General features: G+C 36.3%; 2 protein-coding genes across 2 annotated transcripts; both read left to right on the forward strand.

Annotated features, from left to right (window-relative positions):
* Nucleotides 1–408: 408 nt before the first annotated feature.
* LOC113724040 (protein FAR1-RELATED SEQUENCE 5-like) lies at nt 409–759 on the forward strand. The gene has a single exon (XM_027246990.1). The coding sequence runs from the start codon at nt 409–411 to the stop codon at nt 757–759; it is 351 nt and encodes a 116-aa protein (XP_027102791.1).
* Nucleotides 760–768: 9 nt separating this feature from the next.
* On the forward strand, nt 769–3,626 carry LOC113724041 (protein FAR1-RELATED SEQUENCE 5-like). The gene is made up of 7 exons (XM_027246991.2): nt 769–970; nt 1,082–1,515; nt 1,696–1,965; nt 2,651–2,725; nt 2,899–2,970; nt 3,358–3,426; nt 3,555–3,626. Exons 1-7 carry the CDS (start codon nt 769–771, stop codon nt 3,624–3,626), a joined length of 1,194 nt encoding a protein of 397 aa, XP_027102792.2.
* Nucleotides 3,627–22,542: the final 18,916 nt, after the last annotated feature.

Genomic DNA, 22,542 nt, shown 5'->3' on the forward strand with positions numbered 1-22,542 from the left:
AAAAATACGGAGTTGGCTTAGGCGGTTGTCATTGACGAATGACATAAGGTCCAGTGAACAAAGTACCTAGAACCTAAATATAATCATTCGAGTGGATGTACATGCAGTTAAAATATACTTACAACATGTGACCAACACATTACAATATGTATAACTTATTGTACACGGAGTTGTATTTGTACATACATAATATCGTTGTCTTAGAGTATAATAGGATTTGGTGTACGAGTATTTGTACAATATTAATCATATTGATGAACGTAATAATAGGATTTGGTATACGAATAATGTGTGTAACACAACACATTATGAATGGTAATATACATTTATGTTGTCGTTTATGTACATACCATTCATGAACTGCTGCAAATTAAGGTGTTTGATGCATAATTAGTAGGAGCAGAAGTAATGGATTGTAACAAATTGGTAGAAGATAGGACCCCTGAATTAGAAATGGAGTTCAATAGTGAAGAGGATGCGCACAAGTTTTACAACAACTATGCCTTTAAAACGGATTTTAATGTATGCAAAGACTATCTAAATAAAGACAAAGACGGTGTGACGACGTCTAAGAGATATAGTTACTGCAAGGAAGGTGTAAAACGCAAGTACGAAGGTGATGTGATGCCAAAAAGGACACGAGCGCTGACGAAAACAGGGTGTGGAACTAAAATGGTTATTGTGTTGCTTAGAGAGATAATGAAGTACCGTGTACATGACCTTATCTTAGAACATAACCATGAGTTGCATATTGCTTAATGTTCGCACATGATGCCATTACAAAGAAAAGTGAGTGAGACTCAAGGATTCCAAGTTGAAACAAGCGAGAATGCTGGGATTTCATTGAAGCAGAGCCATGAGCTTATGGGAAAGGAGGCAGGTAGGATGGAAAATGTGGGATATACTCGGGAAGACCTGAAACGATATCTTCGTACTCGACGGGAAAGGAGTTTGAAATATGGAGAAGCAGGTAACATGTTGAATTATTTTCAAGAGCAAACACTCGAGAATCCATCCTTTTTTCATGCCGTACAACTGAATTGTGAAGGGCAGATAACTAATATCTTTTGGCCTGATGTAGGAATGTTAATTGATTACAACTTTTTTGGAGACGTAGTCACATTCGACACAACCTACAAAATAAATAAAGAATATCGCCCACTTGGAGTGTTTGTGGGTTTTAACCAACATAGGCAAATTGTGATATTCGGTGCTGCCTTTATGTATGATGAGACTATAGATTCTTTCAAATGGGTATTTGGTACATTTCTAGAAGTAATGTGCGAAAAGCGTCCAAATACCATATTAACCGATCAAGATCACGCCATGGCAGCCGCTCTTTCAGTTGTCATGCCAGAAACATTTCACGGTCTATGTACGTTTCACATAAGGCGTAATTTTATGAAACATCTTGGCAATCATTACAAGAAAAATAGTGATATTCCATACATGTTTGGTGCCTGCATGTATGAGTTTGAAGAAGTGGAACAGTTCAATAGGGTGTGGGAGGCGATGGTGAAAAAATACAATCTTGAAAATAATAAATGGCTTTTCGAGTTGTATCGAATTCGTGATAAGTGGGCAATGTGTATGATGAAAGAAAGATAGACCGCGGGAATGCAAAGCACCCAATTTAGCGAAAGCCTAAATGTAGCAATTAAAAATCATTTGAAACTGGATCATAATCTTGTGCAGTTCTTTAGACATTTCAATCGAGTGATTGATGATAAGAGACATAATGAACTCATCGCAGAATATGAAATGAGGCAAAAGCTCCCTATGGTTGGGTTGAGGCAAACACCTGTGCTTGTACATGCAGCAGAGACGTATTCACCCACCGTATTTGTTGCATTCCAAAATGAATATGGCGAGTCAACAGCTATGGTTATATTGAGACAACAAGATGCAGGGATGTTTGTAGAGTTTGCGGTCATGAGATATGATGGAAGATCTGAAAGAATAGTGGTATTCATTCGGAATGATCTAAGTGTACATTGTAGTTGCAAAAAATACGAGAATGAAAGAATTTTGTGTGGACACTCATTGAAGGTGTTTGATACCGTAGGCATAAAGACAATTCCTCTTGAATACGTTAAGAGACGATGGACAAGAAGAGCTCGAGCTGGAGACTGTTTTGATCGGTAAGGACGGGAAATTATAGCTGATCCAAAAGCAATCATTTCAACTCATTATCGGGAGCTCGCTCCAGCCATGATTAAGGTTGCAACTCGAACAGCAATGTCGGAGGACACCAGTAAAATAGCAATCACTGTCACATCCGATTTGACAAAGAGAGTTGAACTTTTCCTCTCAGAAAGCGAAGAGCAACCTTTGCAAAATCAAAAAAAATCTGAATATCGAGAAATAGGATAAAATTGAAATTGTAAATGAAATAAGGGAGGCAGTAGTCGCAAGAGGCATTAAAAAATGAGGTGGTGGGAAGAAAAGTAGAATGATGCGAAGTTGGGTTGATAAATTTGACAGAGTAAAAAGAAAATCTAGACTGTCAAGGACTACACAGACTACGGTATGGATCAAATTTTGGTACTTGGCGAACATTTATGCTAAAACTAAGTTATCGTTATACTATTAACTAAAGTTTAGGTACCATTAATTATGAAATAATATTATTGCCGTGTCAATACTGTAGGTCTCAGAATCGGAACCAACATCTGTTTCATTTGAGGAATACATGTTTATGGGATGCTGTTCATCTACTGATTCTGTTTCGATTAGTATAAAATAGACATGACTGTTGCTTTTATTTAGATGTTTCTAACAGCATAAATAGTTACATTGATGTTACATTGTGTGATAATGTTGTTACGCCCGTCATCCCTCCTGATATACCTATTTTATTTGTCTTAAACAATGATTTGGCCCATACGAAACTCGTAGACCCATTCAATGAGTCAGACAGTGAATGGCCCTCTAAACGCTGTTGCTCCTGATATCGATGAAAGTGAAACGGTATGCATATATTTAGTAGTTAAAATAAAGACCTTCTTGTTCGTGTAGTAGAGCTATCTTTTTTTCTTTAATTGTAATTGTGGGCACCCGAACGTTGTCAAGTCATGCAAATTATGTAGTTAACGTCTGTTCGCTTTAATAACATATTATTTTTTATTATGCGAACCTCCACCGTTTGACTAATCAGGGGCCTCCTACAAGTGTCCCTACAGAATGGATGCATCCCAGATTATCTATTTTTTTCAAACATAACGCCGTCAGAGATATTTTAATGGTCTGATATATCATTTTTGTTATAATGTCTAGTCTAATTTAACGTTATAAGTGAGCAATATAGGCACTGGTAATGATTTGTGGACAGCCAATTACTTATACTACGTAATGTAGGAGGAGCGTGCGGCAATTTCAACACACTGTGATGTTGATGCATATCATGTATTTGCACCATCACCGCAGGTGACAAACTTTTATCATTAAAGCACATGTTTATGTAATATTGTTAATTGGAGACTTGGATATCGTATATCATTAATTGTATGTTTCATTAATAATATTTGCTGATTTGCCATTGTTTCGCATTTCAGGGAGGAAATAACACTCAGGGATTGCAACTACGCGTTGATGTGGCCTCTCCCGAGAATGAGATTGATGAATGATGTGTAACTATACTTTTTTAACGAGACATTAAGTGGCTGTTCCAACTTGAAAATTCTGCATATGTATGTTACAAGCAATTAATAATCTGTTACAACTTATTGACGAGGTTGTACAGGCACCATTGATGTACGAGGATCTTTGTATTACGAGGATGAGTATTACGGATAGTATCACAAGCTTATATCAGTAGGTATTACTCCTTCAGTATAGAAATGAAGTTACAATTGATGGCTCGGCTTGGTTCCCATTGACCACATAATAAGTAACAGTTTCGTAGAAGAACATGATATTTCGTTGGAACTAATTTGAAAATAGGGTAACTAATATTTAAAATACAACAAATTTTGATTACGCGATATACATTTTGAGTTACAACCAGTTATGTATATTTTACAAATCATTACAACTAATAAATTTGCAATTGACAGTTTTTCGGATATCTAGTTAAAACTAGTGATATTATAACTAGAAATTTCCTGATATTACAACTAGTGATACTACAACTAGTTAATATCCGATGAACATTTCCTCTTTTCTTGTTTGTGCTATTGCCCTCGGTACAAACAATAAGTCCTCCCCCCAACACATAAAATTTCTTAGACACTTTAGTAAGTATCTAATAAGAACATAGAGATGGCCGATTTGAACCCCAAAACAATTGATGTAGCGAGATCTTCTCGAACATTTCATTAAATTAGCGAGATCTTCCTGAACATCATGCAATCTACTGGCTGTTCTTTGGCACCCAAGAATTTGATTTCTGTGTGAACCCTCTATTAATGACACTGCAATTGAAATTAGAGGAGGATTGAAGAATACTAATAACAAATTTCAGGCACGGGTTCATTGTCACCCTTCAGTAGAATAAAATGGAAAGTGTGAAGAATAAAACGGAAAAATTTTTCTCTAACTGGGATATAATACTGCAACCACGCCCTTTTACAGTGCGCAGGACCCTCACAATGTGCTAAAATATGCCTAGACAACGCATTCCAGGCCAAACAATTTTGTCATGGCAGTAGAAACTGTAGAGTTCGATGTATGCCATTGAACTATGTCAAATCTGTTCAGACAATAAAACAAATTATGCAGATTTTGTAATGAAATGACCTGTGCACCAATATTTAGAGTCACGTGTATAAAGAGTTACACATCAGTGACATGTACGTTTCACTATGTACGGATTGTGTTACAACCAGTTAGGTGTGTGTTACAATTCATTATAACCAATGAATTTGCAATCAGCAGCTTTTCGTCTGCTGTATTTAAAACTGAATAATATTTCAACTAGATATTCCCCGATGTTACAACTAGTTATAATACAACTAGTTAATATTGGATTAACCTTTCCACTTCTCTTGTTTGTGCTATTACCCTTCAGATAAGCTGGCAGATAAGCTGGCATCAGACAGCTTATCGAATTTTTTCATTTTTAAAATTCCTTCCTGCAACCAATAACATGGACGAGTATGAGCAGTGTAAAAGACATCAGTAATAGTGCGTTGGCTCGTAATACCAATTTAGATATGATGCTGACAAAATTTAGCACATAATAGGATACAGTCCAAATTTCAAACTCACAACTGCTAGAGGTTCAATGATGTAGCATTCAAACTTCATACTTTTGGTAGTTCTTCCACCCCAATTCATGAGACGGGCAAACATGTCAACCACCTAATCAATATCTAATGGTTTCCAAAACATGTAATTGACTGTTACAATTGCGTTTACGTATCACTAATCAATCAATAAATTGACGCTCAAATTTTTTTAATAAACATAATAAACTACTGATCCGATTCGATACATGCATGCCATTTTCGAGTGTCTTCAAGTCAAGCCGTGTCAGTGAGAATTGAAACATTTGAATAAGTATGTCCCTATCAAATCCGAGCCACAATTGAACGATTTACTAATAAAAAATAATCGTACTCCAAAAAACGGACATGTAATAATGAAGTCAATTCTCATCCATTTTCATACTATTTTCCTGGGCCATCTTACAATGAACCACATGCGTACTCATCGAAGAAAATGGCTCACAAGATCGAATTAATAGTTTTGTCAAGAATCTTACTTGGGATTTTTGTTGGGGTCCCATGCATATGCAACCACATTTTTATCGTACATGCTTACTGTCATAGGTGCAGGTAGAATGAACTCCGCTGACCGCAGAACGATGCTCTTCTTTGTTGCACGTGTAGACTTGTGCTTCATCTCAACGTCAGGACCTCCTAAAAAACAATACTCCTCCCTTAAAGGCAGCCTTGACCTCAAGGCTAGAACTCAGGAAATTGCCTGGTGATAAAATATTAATCCTCCCACGATGCCTCTTCTTCCCCTAGCTGATGCCACTTTATGAGGTACTGGATCACAGGAACACCATTGCACATGATCACTCTCCTTTGTAAGACCTCTGCAGGCACTGATCATAGCCATCAAGTTCTGGTAGTGTAGGAGTAGTGGACTGATGGGGTCCCAACTTAGGCTTTAGAAGTGATACATGAAAAACTAGATGCACCTTAAGCCTGGTGGAAGCTTGAGTTTATATGCCACAACCCCAATCTTCTCCACTATTTGAAAGAGTCCAAAGAATTTTGCAGTTAGCTTTAAATTTTTCTTGAGTGCCACCATCTGTTGTCTATAAGGTTGCAACTTCAAAAAAACCCAATCTCCCACCACAAACTGCCTTTCTGTCATGTGTTTGTCAGCAAAGGTTTTCAATCTATTCTGAGCCTGATGCAAGTGCTCTTTGATCCTGTGAAGCATTTGGGCTCTTGTCTGCAACATGTCATGAGCTGCTGGTATCAGTGTATCATGGTAGGGTCCCAAAGGTAGTGGCAAAGGCTTGTGCCCATATAGAGCCTCGAATGGGGAGACTCCCAAGCTAGTGTGGTATGCAGTGTTGTACCACAGTTCAGCTAAACTGAGCCAGTGGCTCCACTAAGTTGGACTCTCACTGGTCATGCATTTCAAGTAGGTCTCTAGACATTGATTCAGCCTCTCACTCTGACCATCAGTCTCAAGATGGTAGAAAGAACTATAGTGTAGCTCAGTTCCAACCATCCTGAACAGTTCCTGCCAAAACCCACTAGTGAACACCCTGTCTCTGTCTGTTATGACGGATTCTGGTAAACCATGGAGCTTGTAGACATTATCTAGGAAGACTTGTGCTACTTGGGCAACTGTGAAAGGGTGGGAAAGTGGTATAAAATGACCAAACTTTGTCTGTCGATCTACTACTACCAGAATAGTGTCAAATCCCCTAGAGGAAGGTAATTTCTCAATAAAGTCTATAGTAATATGTGACCAGGCCTGAGTAGGAATTGGTAGAGGGGTTGCAGTAGCCCTGGATATGGCACTCATTCACTTTTGTTTCTTTAGCAGACTTCACACTCTTGTATGAACTGTATGATATCCTTATTTATCGCTGACCAATGGAATATGTTGTACACCTTCTGTATGCAAGCTCTTTGACCAGAATGTCCCCCAATGAGGGACTCATGTAGAGCCTTGATTATTTTCTATCTAACTCCCTTGCTATTTCCCACATACAACTTCCCCTTGTATCTGAGTATCCCTTGATTGAGTTGAAAATCAGAGTCTTGTGGTTTAGGATCCAGCAGTAGTTGACTCATCAACTCCCTGCAATGTGTGTCTTCAGCAGCTATCTTGTAGCTCTTGCATCCATAAGGGTTGAACACTAGTAAGGGCCATCAACTGCTGTTGTGCAGGTTGCTGATCCAACATGGTCCTCCTGGATAGAACATCAGCAACAGTGTTCTCTGATCCTTTCTTATACTGGATTTCATAATTCAATCCTAACAGCTTTGTCAACCACTTGTACGGAGCAGTAGTCGTGAGCCTTTGTTCCAGTAGAAATTTCAGTGATTTGTGATCTGTTCTGATAATAAAATGATTCCCAATCAAGTAGTGCTTCCACTTTGTTACTGCAAAAACTAATGCCATTAACTCTTTCTCATAAACAGATAGCCCCATGTTTCTGAGGAAGAAGGTCTTGCTGATGAATGCTATAGGGTGACCCTCCTGTAAGAGGACAGCTCCCATGCCTTGCCCACTTGGATCAGTCTCTACTACAAAAGGGATACTAAAATTGGGCAGTCGTAGCACTGGGGCACTACTTATGGCTTGTTTGAGGTAGTTGAAGGCTTTGTCAGATTCAGCATTCCAGTTGTAAGCATCATTCTTCAGTAAATTAGTCAATGGCTTGCTAATGGTTCCATAGCCTTTTATGAAACATCTGTAGTAACCTGTGAGGCCTGGGAATCCCCTGAGTTCTTTAACATTCCTGGGAATAGACCATGTCTGTATGCACTCCACCTTGCTCACGTCCTTACTCACCCCTCTGCTAGACACCACATGTCCCAGATACTCCATCTCTTGCTGAGCAAAAGAGCATTTGGAGATCTTAGCATATAGCTGATTGTGTTGAAGCACCTCCAGTACTTGCCTGAAATGCTCCCTGTGGAGATCCAGGGTAGCACTATAGACCAGGATATTATCGAAGAAAATCAGAACAAATTTCCTCAGGAATTGTTCAAAAATCTGATGCATTAATGCCTGAAAGGTTGTTGGTGCATTTGTGAGCCCAAAAGGCATCACCAGAAACTCATAGTGTCCCTGATGAGTTTGGAAAGCAATTTTGTGAGTATTTGCTACCTTAACTCTGATCTGATGGTAATCTGACCTCAGGTCAATCTTGGAAAAGAATTTGGCTCCATAAAGTTCATCCTGGAGTTCATCAATGTTAGGAATAGGATATCTGTCCTTAATTGTTTGGTCATTGAGGTGCCTGTAGTCCATACAAAAATGCCATGTATTGTCTTTTTTCTTGACCAGCAGCACAAGTGAATCATAGGGACTATTGCTTGGCTTGATGATTCCTGATTTCAGCATGTCTGCAATTTGTCATTCAATTTCTGCCTTCTGTGAGTGAGGATACCTGTATGGTTTCATTTTGAAGACTCGTGCTCCTAACTTGAGAGGGATCTGATGATCCAAGGGTCTGTTAGGGGGCAACTGAGTAGGTTCCTGGAATACTTCTGAAAATTGCTCCAACACTGTAGCTATTGAACCTGGAACCCCTTGCCTTTCTGTTTCCCTATCTCCACATTGTGCTGAAATGGCATAACATTTCCTCTTCTCCTGCAGGAAACCCCTAAGATCCTTCCGTCTAACCAACTCCATGGTGACATCAGTAACTGCCCCATACAGAGTGACCACCTCTCCTTCATGATACATAGAGATTTTTAGTTGGTGGAAATCAAAAGTAATGGGACTGTAATTGTGCATCCAATGCACCCCCAAAATGAGATCCCATTCACTTAATTCCATAATTCTGAGGTCAAAGCAAAACTTGTAGTTCTGAATATTCCATAGAACATTGGGGCACTGATCCCCATTGGTTACCAAGCTCCCATCCCCCATGGTAACAGTGAAAGGTTTGACATATTCAAAGGGAATGCCCTTTGTAGTCACCAACTTGTGATGGATGTAACTATCACTGCTGCCTGTATCCACCAGAATCTTGACAGGTTCCCCTAACAGCTGTCCTTGCAGCATGATTGTATTTCGCCTGAGTGAATATGAGAGAGCATTCAGTGAAATTTCCACTGGCTTCCCTGGATTCAGTCAGCTCATCCTGTTCCCCTTGAGCATCCTGAAACTCAGTGTCCTTCTCTTCTTTATACATCATGAGATTCAAATGCTTCATCCTACACTAGTGTCCTACCCCAAATTTCTTCCCACACTTGAAGCACATGCCATTACTCCTTTTGAACTGCAGTTCCTGGGGGATAACCTCTTAAATTCTGGACTCCTATCTGGAATCTTGGAAGCTCCTTTAGGTATATTATCCTGTGGTAGTTTATAGGTGCTAACTCCCCCATTGGTAGAGGTCGGATGTTTATACATTCCAAATTTGGGTTTAGCCATTACCTTGTGGCCATCTTTGACTGTTTTCCCTTGTGACTTGAGAGCTTGTTCCTGCAGATGAGCTATCTCCATGGCTCCTGAGAGAGTGTTGGGCCTGAACATTTTGACCATTGGCTTAATCTCCTCCTTGAGTCCGCTTGTGAAACTGGAAATAAAGTATTCCTCACTAAGACCTGGATTCTGGATCAGCATTAGTGTTTTCAATTCCTCAAATCTCTCCTGGTAAACCTCTATTGAACCAACCTGCTGCAGTTTATTAAACGCCTCCACAATATCTCTGCAACACGTACCTTCGAATCTTTGGCACAGCAATTCCCCAAATTCCCCCCAGGTCAGCATTGGCTTCTCTAATTTGACCCCTTGGAACCAATTGTCAGTTCTGCCTTCTAAAAACATTTTTACTACCAATAGTTTGTGTTCCTCAGGTACCTTATTCAACAGAAAATATTTATTGCATTTCTGAATCCATTCTCTAGGATTGTCCCCACTGAACATAGGTAACTCAAGTTTTGGAGGATTATAGTTAGAAATCTTACTCAGGAATTCGCAACTTCTTATTTCCTCCTCTGCTCCTATGCTCAACTTCTGATGAATGGGAAGTGTTGGCAGCAAGAGTGAACGGTCTCTCCCAACTTTACCTCCATTATCTGAGTTCTTTTCCCTGGTCATTAGTGCCTTCATCATGGAATTGAGTGCTTCCAGCTTCTGATCCATCCATAGCGCAATCGTGTCCATCTTTCTGTCTCTTCCCGCCATTTTCTCCCTGACTTGCAGTTGCATATTCTTCACGTCCTCCAACACTTCCTGCAACTTGAGCTCCTATTTCTTGATATGATCCTCCAAGGTTTTGAAACGTGTACTTTCTGCCATTGGTGGATCTTGGAACTGCCGATGACTCGCTGGCAACTCTGATACCAGCTGTCAGGACCTCTCAAACGAAGGATGAGAGAAGGAATTGGTCCAATAGATTTTGGGGTGAAAGAAGAAGAAAGTGGAGAGAGGAGATGAGAGAATCGAGTGAGAAGGGGATAAGAATTTGAGAGGGAAATTTGAATTCTATTTCTTGTTATTCAATCCATTCAATTGTCTGGATTTATACAGCTCAATTGGTCCGAATCTACCTGGCACAGAATTTCCATGCAATGAATTGATTCTAACAGAATTCAGTTATAACGAATTTTAATAACTTTTGGCTCTCCTAAACTAATTATGCTAGCGCCCTTGAGACTTTCTATTTGATTGCAATTGGGCCCCTGGTCCTGACAGGTTTGCTTGAATTAAGATGATTTCGGATAAAATAATTTGATTTATAAATTTTAATTATATTTTAAAATTTTTTAATCATTTTTTTATCTCATATATATCATATCATGAAAAATGATACAGTAATTATCTCAAATAAATCATCCAAATAAACTCTTATGCAAACAAATCCAATATTATTTCCGCCCCTATAAATAGCACCTTCCCGTATCACGTATGTTCACAAGTTGAAAGCATGATACTAATCTTAGTGGACTTGGAGTAAACTTGGAATAATTATTTGAGGGATATTAGACTTTTATTTTTAGACTATTAAGAGTGAATAATAATAGTATGAATGGAAGTGCATTACAGGTTTAGAATATAAGTGAAACAAACTCGAGAGAAAACGAGCACGAAACGCGCGCGCGCATTATTTTCTTAGTGGACTTGGAGTAATTTTAGGCGACATATTTTAAGCTTCATTTAGAAGCCAATAACATCAGATTTCCCTCCATCACATGCACTCAAGCAGCCGAACCTCACAAGGAGAACAAGACCAGAATTTCTTTACATTCTCTCTCTTCAATCTCTTGCTCAAATCACTTCAAAATTTAACCATAACTTGCAAATTACTTGGTGATCATCTTAAGTTAGGAAAAGAGCTGCATTTCTACGATTTTCTTGGGTGTAAGGTAACCAAAAATTTCTGCTCTAGCCATCTAAGAAGGTAAACGATGATCAACATCTTGAATCTTGGTTTATATAAGTTGTATTGTACTTATGAACTCATAGATTCATATGGGTAGGTTTATATTGTTGAAAATTTTGTGAGTGGACTCTCTAAAATCCGACAATGGCTTTGATGATCTGATTTGATGAGATTGGATGTTAATTGTGTTAATTAAGGGTTAATTTGGTAGAATTAAGTGTTAAAAGTGAAAAAGAAATCAAATAAGGGGTTGCATGTTGACATGCCGATTCTACCCCTGCTTTGCCGCATCTGTTGGTGCAGTTTTTTGTGATTAAATTGACTTGATTTTGATATATATATGTTTGTATAGGTTGTATGGAAAGTTTTCACCAAAAATCATCCAATTTGGTTAGCCAAAAGTTGAGATTTCGAAAATGTAGTAAAATTGGAAACGTAACCAGAGCCTTTCTGGCAGTGATTTTTTTTCGGTCATAACACTTTGCTCTGAATCGAGTGTTGTTCTCGACATTATTGTAGACACCAAATTTTGAATAATTTTATGTAGCATCTATTTCATGATTTTCATTTTAGATTGCTTGCATTTTAGTTCGTTATTGCGTGTTTTGCACTATTAGTTGTTATGATATTTTAGTTTTATTCATTTTCGCCCTTTTAGTTGACCTATTTCATTTGCTATTTATTCTTATTTACTTTTAGTTTTAGTTTTTAGTTTTAACTTTTGAGTTTAAGATTAGCATAGAGTTTTTTTTAAAAAAAAAAAGAAAGAAAACATTAAAAATATGTTTTAGTCATTTTGTTTTTATTCAATGCTTTCTCGAAGGAAAAATGGAAATGAAAAATTATAAAAAAAGGAGAAAAGAGAAAATTAAAGGAAAAGAGGAAAAAGGAAAAAATTAAAAAATAGGCTTTAGTTGGATTGGAAAAATGAAAAAAAAAAAAGAGAAAAAAAGGAAAATTTGTTCACAAAAATATGTTTATTTCTTTTAAATTCAGCTTTTTGGCATTTTATTTTATTAAGTTATTTTAAAAAAAAAGTGAAAAATGAAAAAAATGAAAAAATGGAAAATTGCATTTTTGTTGTTTTTAGTTTATTTTTATCTAATGTTAATTAAGTTGTTTTCATCATTAATTATTATTGTTTTACTATTATCATTTTTATTGTTTAATTAATTAATTAGATTAAAAAAAAAAAAAACGTCGCGGCATGCACGCTGCAATTTTTTGCAGCGTGCAAAGGACACTCACGGAAGATCCTTTGGATGGCTGGATGTGAAGGAAGGACAGGCCCTTCATCCTCACCATTGGGGTGAGGGTTTAGTAGCCTTAAGTTCCATATAAAAGGTAAGAAAACATCAGCCGCAAGGGGGTTGGATGGAGAGCACGGCTGAAAGAGAAATTCTGAAGGAAACCAGAAAAAGGGAGATTAGGGAGTGACGGATATGCCTGGGGGAAGAAACAGAGAGCTGTACAAAAGGTTCAGGCAGGGAAAAGGGATAAAGATCTGAGAAAAGAAACAAGAGGGAAGAGAGGCTTGGGAGGCTGAGAAGAAAACGGCAAAAGAAAAGCTACGGGAAGGCCATTTGGTGGCTGGAAGAGATAAAACAACCGAGGACTACAGGGGTCTATTGGAAAGTAAGAGGCAGCTGAGCTTGAAGATAAACCTTGCCATCCCCGGATTCTTCATGTCCCCTGGTGTTTTCAAGTATTAAAGGTGATTTTTTTTATCTTTTCTATTCGTATCTCATCAGATTTTAAAAGAAAAGTAGAGTCTTTTGCTGTCTAAGTGCATTTCAGCCATGACTACAACTTGAAATCTGTTTGGGTTTGTTGATTTCATCTTCAAGCTGTAGTTTAGGATGTAAAGATGTTAACTTTTAAAAAAAAATAACATTTCCTTGGCCGATTTCATTTGATTGTACGCCTGAAATCACGTGTCGGATGTTTGTGAAGGTTCCCAGTTTGCATGTGTTTTCTATTCTGACGTTCATGCTGAGGTTTCAAAGTTTTACATTTGCAAAGTTTGAGGATTGTTTGAGGATTTTGCTGGCTGAGTTTAAATGGGGTCCGACTGTTTTGCGCATGAAAGGAAATTTGCTGCAACAAGTTTGAAGCTTTAGATCGTTGCAGCAGTTCTTTTATTGTTTTCCTTTTGGTCCGTTGAAGTATTATTTTCCTGTCGTCAACAAAACTGTCTTGTGTTGTCTTAATTATATATGATCTGTTCCGGAAGCCTCGTTCATTTGATTTAGCATTTTAGTCAATATGTGTTTCTGATATGAGATGCATGAAACAATTCGTTTGTGGAAAGTGTTACTGGAGCCATGTTTTCTTTTATATCCTGTTTTTCGGTTGTTTGATCCTAAGTGAGTCAGTTTGGGCTTTGGGGCATTATTTTGAGGTTTCTACATGATCCATTGAAGTTTATAAATATGTCGTGTGTGTGTTGAAGCCGTAGAAAGAAAGCTACGTTGGCTGCATTTTGTTTCTTTTCCTCGTTTCCTTTGGTAAAAAGCCTGGTTTGCGTTCATGTTTGCGTGAAGATCCTTAGCTTTTCTGATTTCACCATCCCCCGGCATGCCTAATGTGAACTTGAAATGGTTTTGTGATTTGAGAATGAGTCCACCATGTGAGATGCTGAATCCAGAGAGCATTGATTGCCAAAATTTCTGCACGAAAATTTTCCAGCACTTGCATAACTTCCTTGCTAATTTTTTAGCCTGTTTAGACGCGGAAGTTTTTGATTTGGTTGTTTAGCTTTTCATTGTTGATGTCTAGTGGATAAAGTTAGATCAACGTTGTACATTTGGATGGGAATCTGCGTTTGGAAATGAATTTTCCAGCCAGTTTTTTCTGCTGCAATGGCTCCTGTTTCTTTGACTCTCGGTTGGTTGCAGCAGCCTTTGAGTTGTTTAATTGCTGGAGTTTGTTCGCTGTTTCTGGGTTGTGTTTGTTGGGTAGTGGGTAAGGGCAGAAGTGTTTCTTTGCAAAAGGTTAAAATGTTTTCTTTCCTATTGTTTGTGCCTTTCTCTGTTTCACACATTCTTATCTTGCTGGCCGAAAGTTTCATGGAGTTGCAAGAGCTGTTGAATAAAAATTGCAGCAAAAGAACATAGGAATGATTCCAAACTTGCCAGTTTTCTCATCTCCCCTTGATTTGCATGTCTAAGCTAACGTTTCATGATGGTTTTGGAATCTAATGTGAGCTCCCTGGTTAGCTAATGAGGTTGTAAAGTCCCAGAGAATAAGGAAATGTTGGCTGCACTTTTGTTTGGCTGTTGCTGCATTTTTGCTGCTATCTCTTGCATCATAGTCAGTTTTCAGTCCGTTTTTTTTCTCTCTCCCTTAATCTTGTAATAAGAGTGGGGAATCCAAGTGGGCTGGTGTTTGGGAGTTGTCTTGGGGTTTGTTTGATTCAAGAGATGATTCTTGTTGATGTCCTTTTCAGTTGGACATGCTGCAGAGGAAAGGAAATCAGAAAATTGTGTTTCTTACGTATGCATGCATGGAGTTTTTTTGGAATTTTCGTTCTAACCCCTCAAGTCCCCCTTTATTCTACTATGGCCCAAGAAATTGAAAAGATTAATCAATTTGGTCCTTCAAATTTTCTTTAATGTTCAAATTGGAATTCCATTTGATGAGTATGGACTTGTTTGATTATTTGAAGAACTTAATGGTTAAATTTTATAGCCACTAGTGGTTCCTTAAGTTTTGTTTTTGAAGAATTTGTGTTGTTTGATTTACTATTAAATTGGTGCATTAATCCTCTGTTTAATGGTTTTAGCCCAAATTAGAACCTTTTCCATTTACTAGCTTCACAAGCGGGGGAAGGTATAACTTTCTTTTATCCTCTTTACCTCTCTCCTACGTGCTCTTACGTGTTACGTGAATATGCATGTCTACTTTGCTTTCTTAATTCCTTGCATTTATTTCATTTACTTTTACTTTTATTTAAGTTATTCATTATGAGGTATGTGTACACCTCTTGGCTTGTAATAGATATGGCGTAGCAAGTAATTTGGTCCATTTTCCCTTTCCCCTTTGTTTTAGTTAGCAAATATAATGGTTGCATGCCTACGTGTTATATGTTAAATGCTTTACTAGGATCTTGCATCTAGTCGAGCATGATAAGTGCTACATGATTTAGGTGATTTGCATGTCTACTCGCTTTTTATAGTGTGGATGAATGGAATGGATGAATGTATGTCACCACACTAGTCCAACGCTAGTTGTGGCTTCTTTTATCGTTTCCACTAATCCAACGCTAGTCGGAATTCATAGGAGGGGCTAGTCCAATGCTAGACCCAATAGGTTTTTTTTCCCTTTTTCATGAAGTGCATGATCACCACATATCATGCATTTTTCCTTAGTTTATCATTTGGTATGTTCCTCAAACCCCTTCCCCTTCACTTTAGGACTTGCATCTCATGCTAGTTAGGGTTCATTTGCGTGAAAATCCCCTTCCGATAAGGGAAACGAGCGAGTGTGGCTACTCGATAGCCTTAGCACGCTAGTTTCGCCTTCTAATCCGAGAAAAAATCAAAGTCGAAGAATTAGGCGTCATCCCCATACCCAATTTGTTGCATTCCCCTAGGGTCATACTTTCATTTTTATCACATTCATACACTTTTAACCACAATTTTGCACATTTCTCAAGCCATACTTTCTCACTACATTTTTCCTATCACTCGCTTATTTTCACTTCACAAATGAAATTCCACTTTACCTTATATATCTATTATTCTATTTTCACACACTTGCACACAAAAAACACTTGAATTTTATACAATTTCACACATGCACCTTTTTATACATTCGCACACTTGCACTTACATTTCTTGCATCTTTCATACACTTTCACACTTGCACACTTGAATTCGAACTCTCATTTGCATTAATCGACCTCTATGAGGTTTTCCTTTGTTGGCCGCCACAATTCATGTGGTTTGGGACCAAAAACCTCACAAGAGACATCGTAGAATTTAGGATTGCATTTTCCTTTCCGTTTTGCATTCATATAGTCATATCCAACGTGCGATACATACATTGGGTAGAAAATTAGGAAAGGTAAGGTTAAGTCGCGCAACTAGCCTTGGATAGGTCAAAGGGGTGCCTTGGATTCTATCCTTGCCTTCCCCTTTGTCAAACGTGACTCCCGAACCTTTTTCTTTGGCTTACGTGGACTAGGAGTCGTTTTAAAAAGGGTTTATTATTTGACTTTAAAACTCATTTTTTAGGTGACTTGGTACACCTTAAATCATTACCAAGTGGCGACTCCAAACTTTTCATTTCAAAACCCTTTTTAAAACTATTTTTTGGGTCGAATCGTCGCTTTCCAAGTCCCATTGAGACCCATGTCTTTTCAACTCACAAAAATCATTTTCCAATCACAAAAAATACATTTTTTAAACTATTTATTTATTTATCAAAAAATGGGGCGCGACAATTATAAGCTAGACATTTTCAATTTTTTAACGGTATAAAATACATGCCCTGATTCCACTTGAGTGAGCCGTACCAACCTTGTAAAATTGCCTATTCTGTTTCTCGTCTGTATTTGAAGTCCTGTTTTGAGCTGCGCATTGATGATCAAATATGAGCTAATTGTGGATAGAATTTTAAAATAATTCCTTCTGAGAAATTTTAGCCTTATGAATGTAGTTTTCAACGCCACCAATCATGCTCAATTTTGAGTTGAATTGAGTGAGTTGTGGCTGGATTTCAGAGCTGTTTTCGTGAAAGAAAACCCTAATTCTGGACTGATTTATAACTAATCTTGATTTGGGACTTGTTATTCGAAATTCTTGGTGTTAATCACCTACCAAATATATTTTCGGATGTTTTCTAGATTTGTTTTCTTAAATAAATTATGTTCGAGAAATTTTCATTGGTCATATGTTTGAGAAAAGAAAAACGAAAGTGCAAGGCAAATTTGTCTTAGCAAATTGTAGAACTTTAATAGTTTTGTTAACCGACTTTTCGAACTAATTTTTACATAAAATTTGACAGAGGAATAGCCCTTATATGGTAATGTAATCATACCAAATTTAGTGCCATTCTGGATCCATCTCGATATCCAACTAAAGCCTCAAAATTCATGCTTCAAATATGAAAAATCCCTGTTTAATGATGAAATTTCAGTAACTTTGAGTCGCTGTATTTTGGTGCTCAAAACTTCGATTCCTGTTCTACTCATTGTATTTTAAACTTTGATTGTAACTCTAATTGAATTTCATATTTCAGAGGCTAATTCACAGTGTGTGAATTTTGTCGAATTTTTAAAGTTGGCCAAAAATCAACCTCAAAACTGTCTGGATAGCCAAAACACCAACTTGAAACCAAAATTCGAATGTCTTCCATTTTGAAACATGAAAAAGTGTGTTCTAGGAACTTTTAGTACTTTTGAAGTGGTTACCAAATGTATCAAGTTTTTCAATTTTGGACTTACATAGAGTGAGATACGATTTTTCAAAGATCGCTCGATAAATCTGGAATTTTAAAACTAAAAGGAAATTAAGGGTCGCGAACTCTCTATTTTCCTTCGATATTTCTAAACCGTTTTACACTTGATTTCAAAGATAAAAATCAGATTTCGCCTGTGTTTTAAACTCCATTTTTGAATCTCAATTTACGAGTAATTAAGGTTCATTTTCGTAAAATTTTCTTAGATTGTACAAATATGCAATCTTCCTTGATAATTGAGGTTTATAAGTGATAGTTCATTATTAATTGCTCAGGTACTCAAGAGGACCTTCAAGAGGATCTCACGGGAGACGCTTAAAACAAACGCTTGTACTTGCTTCTTGATTACTTGGTGAGTGTCAAGTGTATGAGTACTTGATACATGATTAACTGTTATAAATGATTGGAGATTTTAAAAATGGAGTCGAGTGTGTATTTTACCGCACTCATTCTTATTTGAAATGAATGGAATGAAATGTATTAAATGATTGAATGAATGAAATGAATGATTGAATAATATTGAATAATTGAATGAATGAAATGGTATGCTATGATTGCATACGTCGTTGGAGTGAATCTTCTCGACTCATAAATGTACATGGGGGACGCCCAACTCTCACTGACCAATTTTGGACTCGAGCCGTCATTGGGTTAGTTGGGCTCCTTGGTAAACCATGAGAACATGTAAGCTTGACTTAGTGAGAGGTCTTGTTTGGTATACTCAAACAGTATCATCTGAAACAAATGAAGGCGGGCCCAGTGCAGGGGTATGTAATGCTGAACAGGAACATGATAAGTGTGGTTTTACGGACTATAACTTACCCGATTGACGGAATGTCAACTCGTGGAGGTTCTTGAACGTGTAAATTAAAAATAGCTCATGAGAGCTCCTATATTCTTGAATTGTTTCCGTGTACTTTGTTTGCTCGAATTGTCATTTACTTGAATATTATTGTTCACTCGTTAATTAGAATTGTTACTTTGACAATGTGCTTACATATGTGTTCTTGGCCTCACGAGCGATTGTTCACCGCATAGATTTGTTTTCCTTAACAGGAATGGACGGAGTGAAATTTGGTGAAGCCCTTTTGATGTACTTATGTATTAAGGTTTCAAATGTAATTGACTAGACTTGTGACTGCTGTATATTTTGAGAATTGATGTATCTTTTGGAAATCCGTATGTAAGGATTGGGTAACTTATGTATCGTGAACTTGTGGTGTAAGAAAGGATAATATTTATAAAAGTTTTTCGCACTTCTTTACTTTGTCTTGTCGTTCTAGAAACTATTGTATTAAACTTGAACGATAATTGTACCGAATCTTGGCGAGAGTTGGACAGGCGTCCCGCGGATACCTTTTAATTCGCCTTAGGGAGAAGTGAGAGTGTCACAGGCCTTCAAATGAGAGTTTTGTCATTTATGGGCGTGATACATTAGTGTGTTTGGATGAGAATTTATTTTTTCTAAAATAATGTTTTTGAGATTAATTGAAAAGTGTATATGTAATATAAGTAAAATAATATTTAGGATTATTTTTTGCTATTCAAACACATTTTAATTGTGAATATTCATGAAAACGTTACGTTCAAATTGCATTTTCAGTTGATAGTTCATGAACCTAGTGTGATAGGCTTTATCCTATTTCCAATGCCTTATTTTGAGCACTAGACATTAATAATTATCTTCTTTTACTTTTCTTAAAAGAGAATAAAAGTCCCCAAAACTCAAATTTAATAACATAATTCGTAGAGACATTAATTATTGTGAGATTTTTGATTCAATTATCTGATCATTCCTTTCTCCTTATAAGGCCTAAAAAGCTCCCCTGTTCCCCTTCTTTTGCTATTGATATTTCAAAATTCAACAAAAGTCCATGTATGTTTTTTGAAGCTAGTCTAAAGCCAAAATGATTTGATGATCGTACATACAATATTTTATACTATATAAGATTGAGTTTTGGTAAAGAGGGAGTTGAATTTTAACTGCATGGGTGGAGGCATTTTGGAAATTTTTAAAATATGTTGCTTTTTTCAACCTTTTGATACAACTGGTTGCAGCACGTATTTGGGTGTTTTTACATTAAAATTCCTATATTTGTACATTTAAAGTTTGTATTTATAGACACATCTGAGTATTTGTGAAACGTGGGCTTATTTGACGATCATTTATGCATTTTGTTCAATTCACATAAGCATGTGTTTTTGTGCAATTACTGAAATAAGGTTATTATGTAATTAAAATAGAGTCACTTTGTTGATAACTTTGATAATTGCAGTATAACTCGATTTCAATTGTCTGAAACACTTATAATTACATCAATATATACTTTCCCATGTTTGTAACTCAACAACTTATCTACCAGCAATAAAATACTATTTACATCCCAATTAAGCGCCCAATAAAAGTGGGTATGCTTATAAATTATTGTCTTAGTATCAGTTATGATTCTTTCAATTCTTCCTCCTTCACATTCTTCTGTTTTCCCTCTTTTGGCTTTCAAGATTGCATTATTTTTTTAACATTTACACTTAGCATTTCATAATGATTTTCAGTAGAAACTATATTTTTTTAATATTACTTATGCACAGTATCTTAAGTTTATATGTATTTACTTGTTCACCACAAACACCTAAAAATCCTCTTTAACCACACACGCCAAACACCTCTAGTTTTTTCAAATAAAATTCAATTTTTGGACAAAAGGGAAGACACGTGCAAACTTTACCGTGGTTAAAATTCCACAACAGGGTAGCATTATAAATAATACAACCACCTTTTCGAATTGACCTTAAGAATAGGTATACATGTTTAATTTACAGAAAAAGGGAAAATCATTCAAAACGTCATTCACATTTTGTAAAATAATTTTTTTCGTCCCTCACTTTTAAAAATGTAATTTTACGTCTCTTACAAATTTGCATTGGTCAAATTTGATCCCTACTTAGGTTTCCGACTAATTTTTTTGTCGAAATTCACCACGTACCTTGCACGTGATCATATTTTAAGGGCAAAATTGTCAAATCAAATTTGATATAATTCGATTCATAATCCCTCATATTTTATAAATTAAATTCTTTCGTTCCTTCCATTTTACAAAATGAATTTTTTCATCTTTTATTGATCATGTGTGTGAATAATTTTTTTTAAATCCATGTATATATCTATTTGATTTTACCTGAACAGTACGGATAGCATGTGAAATCAAATAGATATATTACATCCTATTCGTACTATTCGTACTGTTCAAGTGAAATCAAATAGATATACATATGGGTTTAAAAAAATTGTTAGTTTTTCACTTATATTCATTTTATTTTACTCCAAATTTGAAAATAAAGAAGACATTTAATCATAAATTTTATCAAGTATTTATATCCAATTAAATTTGAACAGAAAAAATAAACAAATGAAAAGTATGACAAAAAGAAATAAGTGATTGGCACTTTCAAATTTTAAAACAATTACAAAGCAAGTAATTCAATTGTTGGTCTTAAAAGCGTCGAGTAGAAATTCAGATTTAAACTGAAATTTGTTAGCATAATTATATAATTCAAGTTAGGACCCATTAATTAGATGACCTCATTATACAACTCAATAAATAAATTATTACCAAAAGAGAAAGGTCACAAATATTGAATAGGTTCAAACGATGAAATCATATAAATATATACATGGGTTTTAAATAAAATTATTAGTTTAAAACCCCTATATATATATCTATTGAATAGCATGTGTATAACTACGATTAGTATGTTTATATGAAATTCAATAGAGATAAATTACATATTAACTATTCAGGTAAAATCAAATAAACATATACATGAGTTTATAGAAAAAAAGCTATTCATACACATGATTAATGAGGGATGAAAAAATTAATTTTGAAAAATGCGAGAGATGAAAAAATTCATTTTTTGAAATGTGAGAACGAAACAATTCATTTTATAAAATGTTAGGGACGAAAAAATTCATTTTGTGAAATGTGAGGGACTATGAATCAGATTATATAAAAATTTGATTTGACAAATTTGCCCTTAAAAATGATCACATGCAAGGCATGTAGTGGATTCTGGCAAAAAACTAGTCGGAAACTTAAGTAGGGACCAAATCTGGTTAACGTGAATTTGTAAGGGACGTAAAATTATGGTCCTGTTTGGAACCTGAGTTTTTTGGAAATTTGTCTAAAATTTTACTGTAGTGTACTGTAGATTTTTTTGGAAAAATTTTTTAAGATGAAAAACTTTTGAAAAAATTGTTTAAGATGAAAAACTTTTTTTTTTCTTTCCTCTCTTTTTCTTCTTCTTCTTCCTTCTCCTTGGTCCGTTGCCTTTGCCTTCCCAGCACAAGGCAAGAAAGAGCAACAGTTGATAAACATCAGGTGAAAATTTTCTTTCTTTTCTTTTTTTTTTTCTTCTTCTTCCTTCCCCCTTCCTATTCCCTCACGGTACCAGACCTCTGCCTCATTGAAGAACCAGTAGCCATGGTCTCAAGAATTTTTTTTTTCTTTTTCTCTTTCCCTCTTCTCCCTCTACTCCCTTTCACC

This window comes from Coffea arabica, chromosome 2c, assembly GCF_036785885.1.
Source record: "Coffea arabica cultivar ET-39 chromosome 2c, Coffea Arabica ET-39 HiFi, whole genome shotgun sequence".
Classification (NCBI taxonomy): domain Eukaryota; kingdom Viridiplantae; phylum Streptophyta; class Magnoliopsida; order Gentianales; family Rubiaceae; genus Coffea; species Coffea arabica.

Excerpts from the sequence above, each read along its gene's own strand:
- LOC113724040 (XM_027246990.1), top strand. The coding sequence starts at position 409 with ATGGATTGTAACAAATTGGTAGAAGATAGGACCCCTGAATTAGAAATG.
- LOC113724041 (XM_027246991.2), top strand. The coding sequence starts at position 769 with ATGATGCCATTACAAAGAAAAGTGAGTGAGACTCAAGGATTCCAAGTT. Across the intron at positions 1,966-2,650 it reads GAAGATCTGAAAGAATAGTG|GTCTCAGAATCGGAACCAAC; the intron begins GTATTCATTCGG and ends TCAATACTGTAG. Across the intron at positions 2,971-3,357 it reads ATATCGATGAAAGTGAAACG|GAGGAGCGTGCGGCAATTTC; the intron begins GTATGCATATAT and ends TACGTAATGTAG.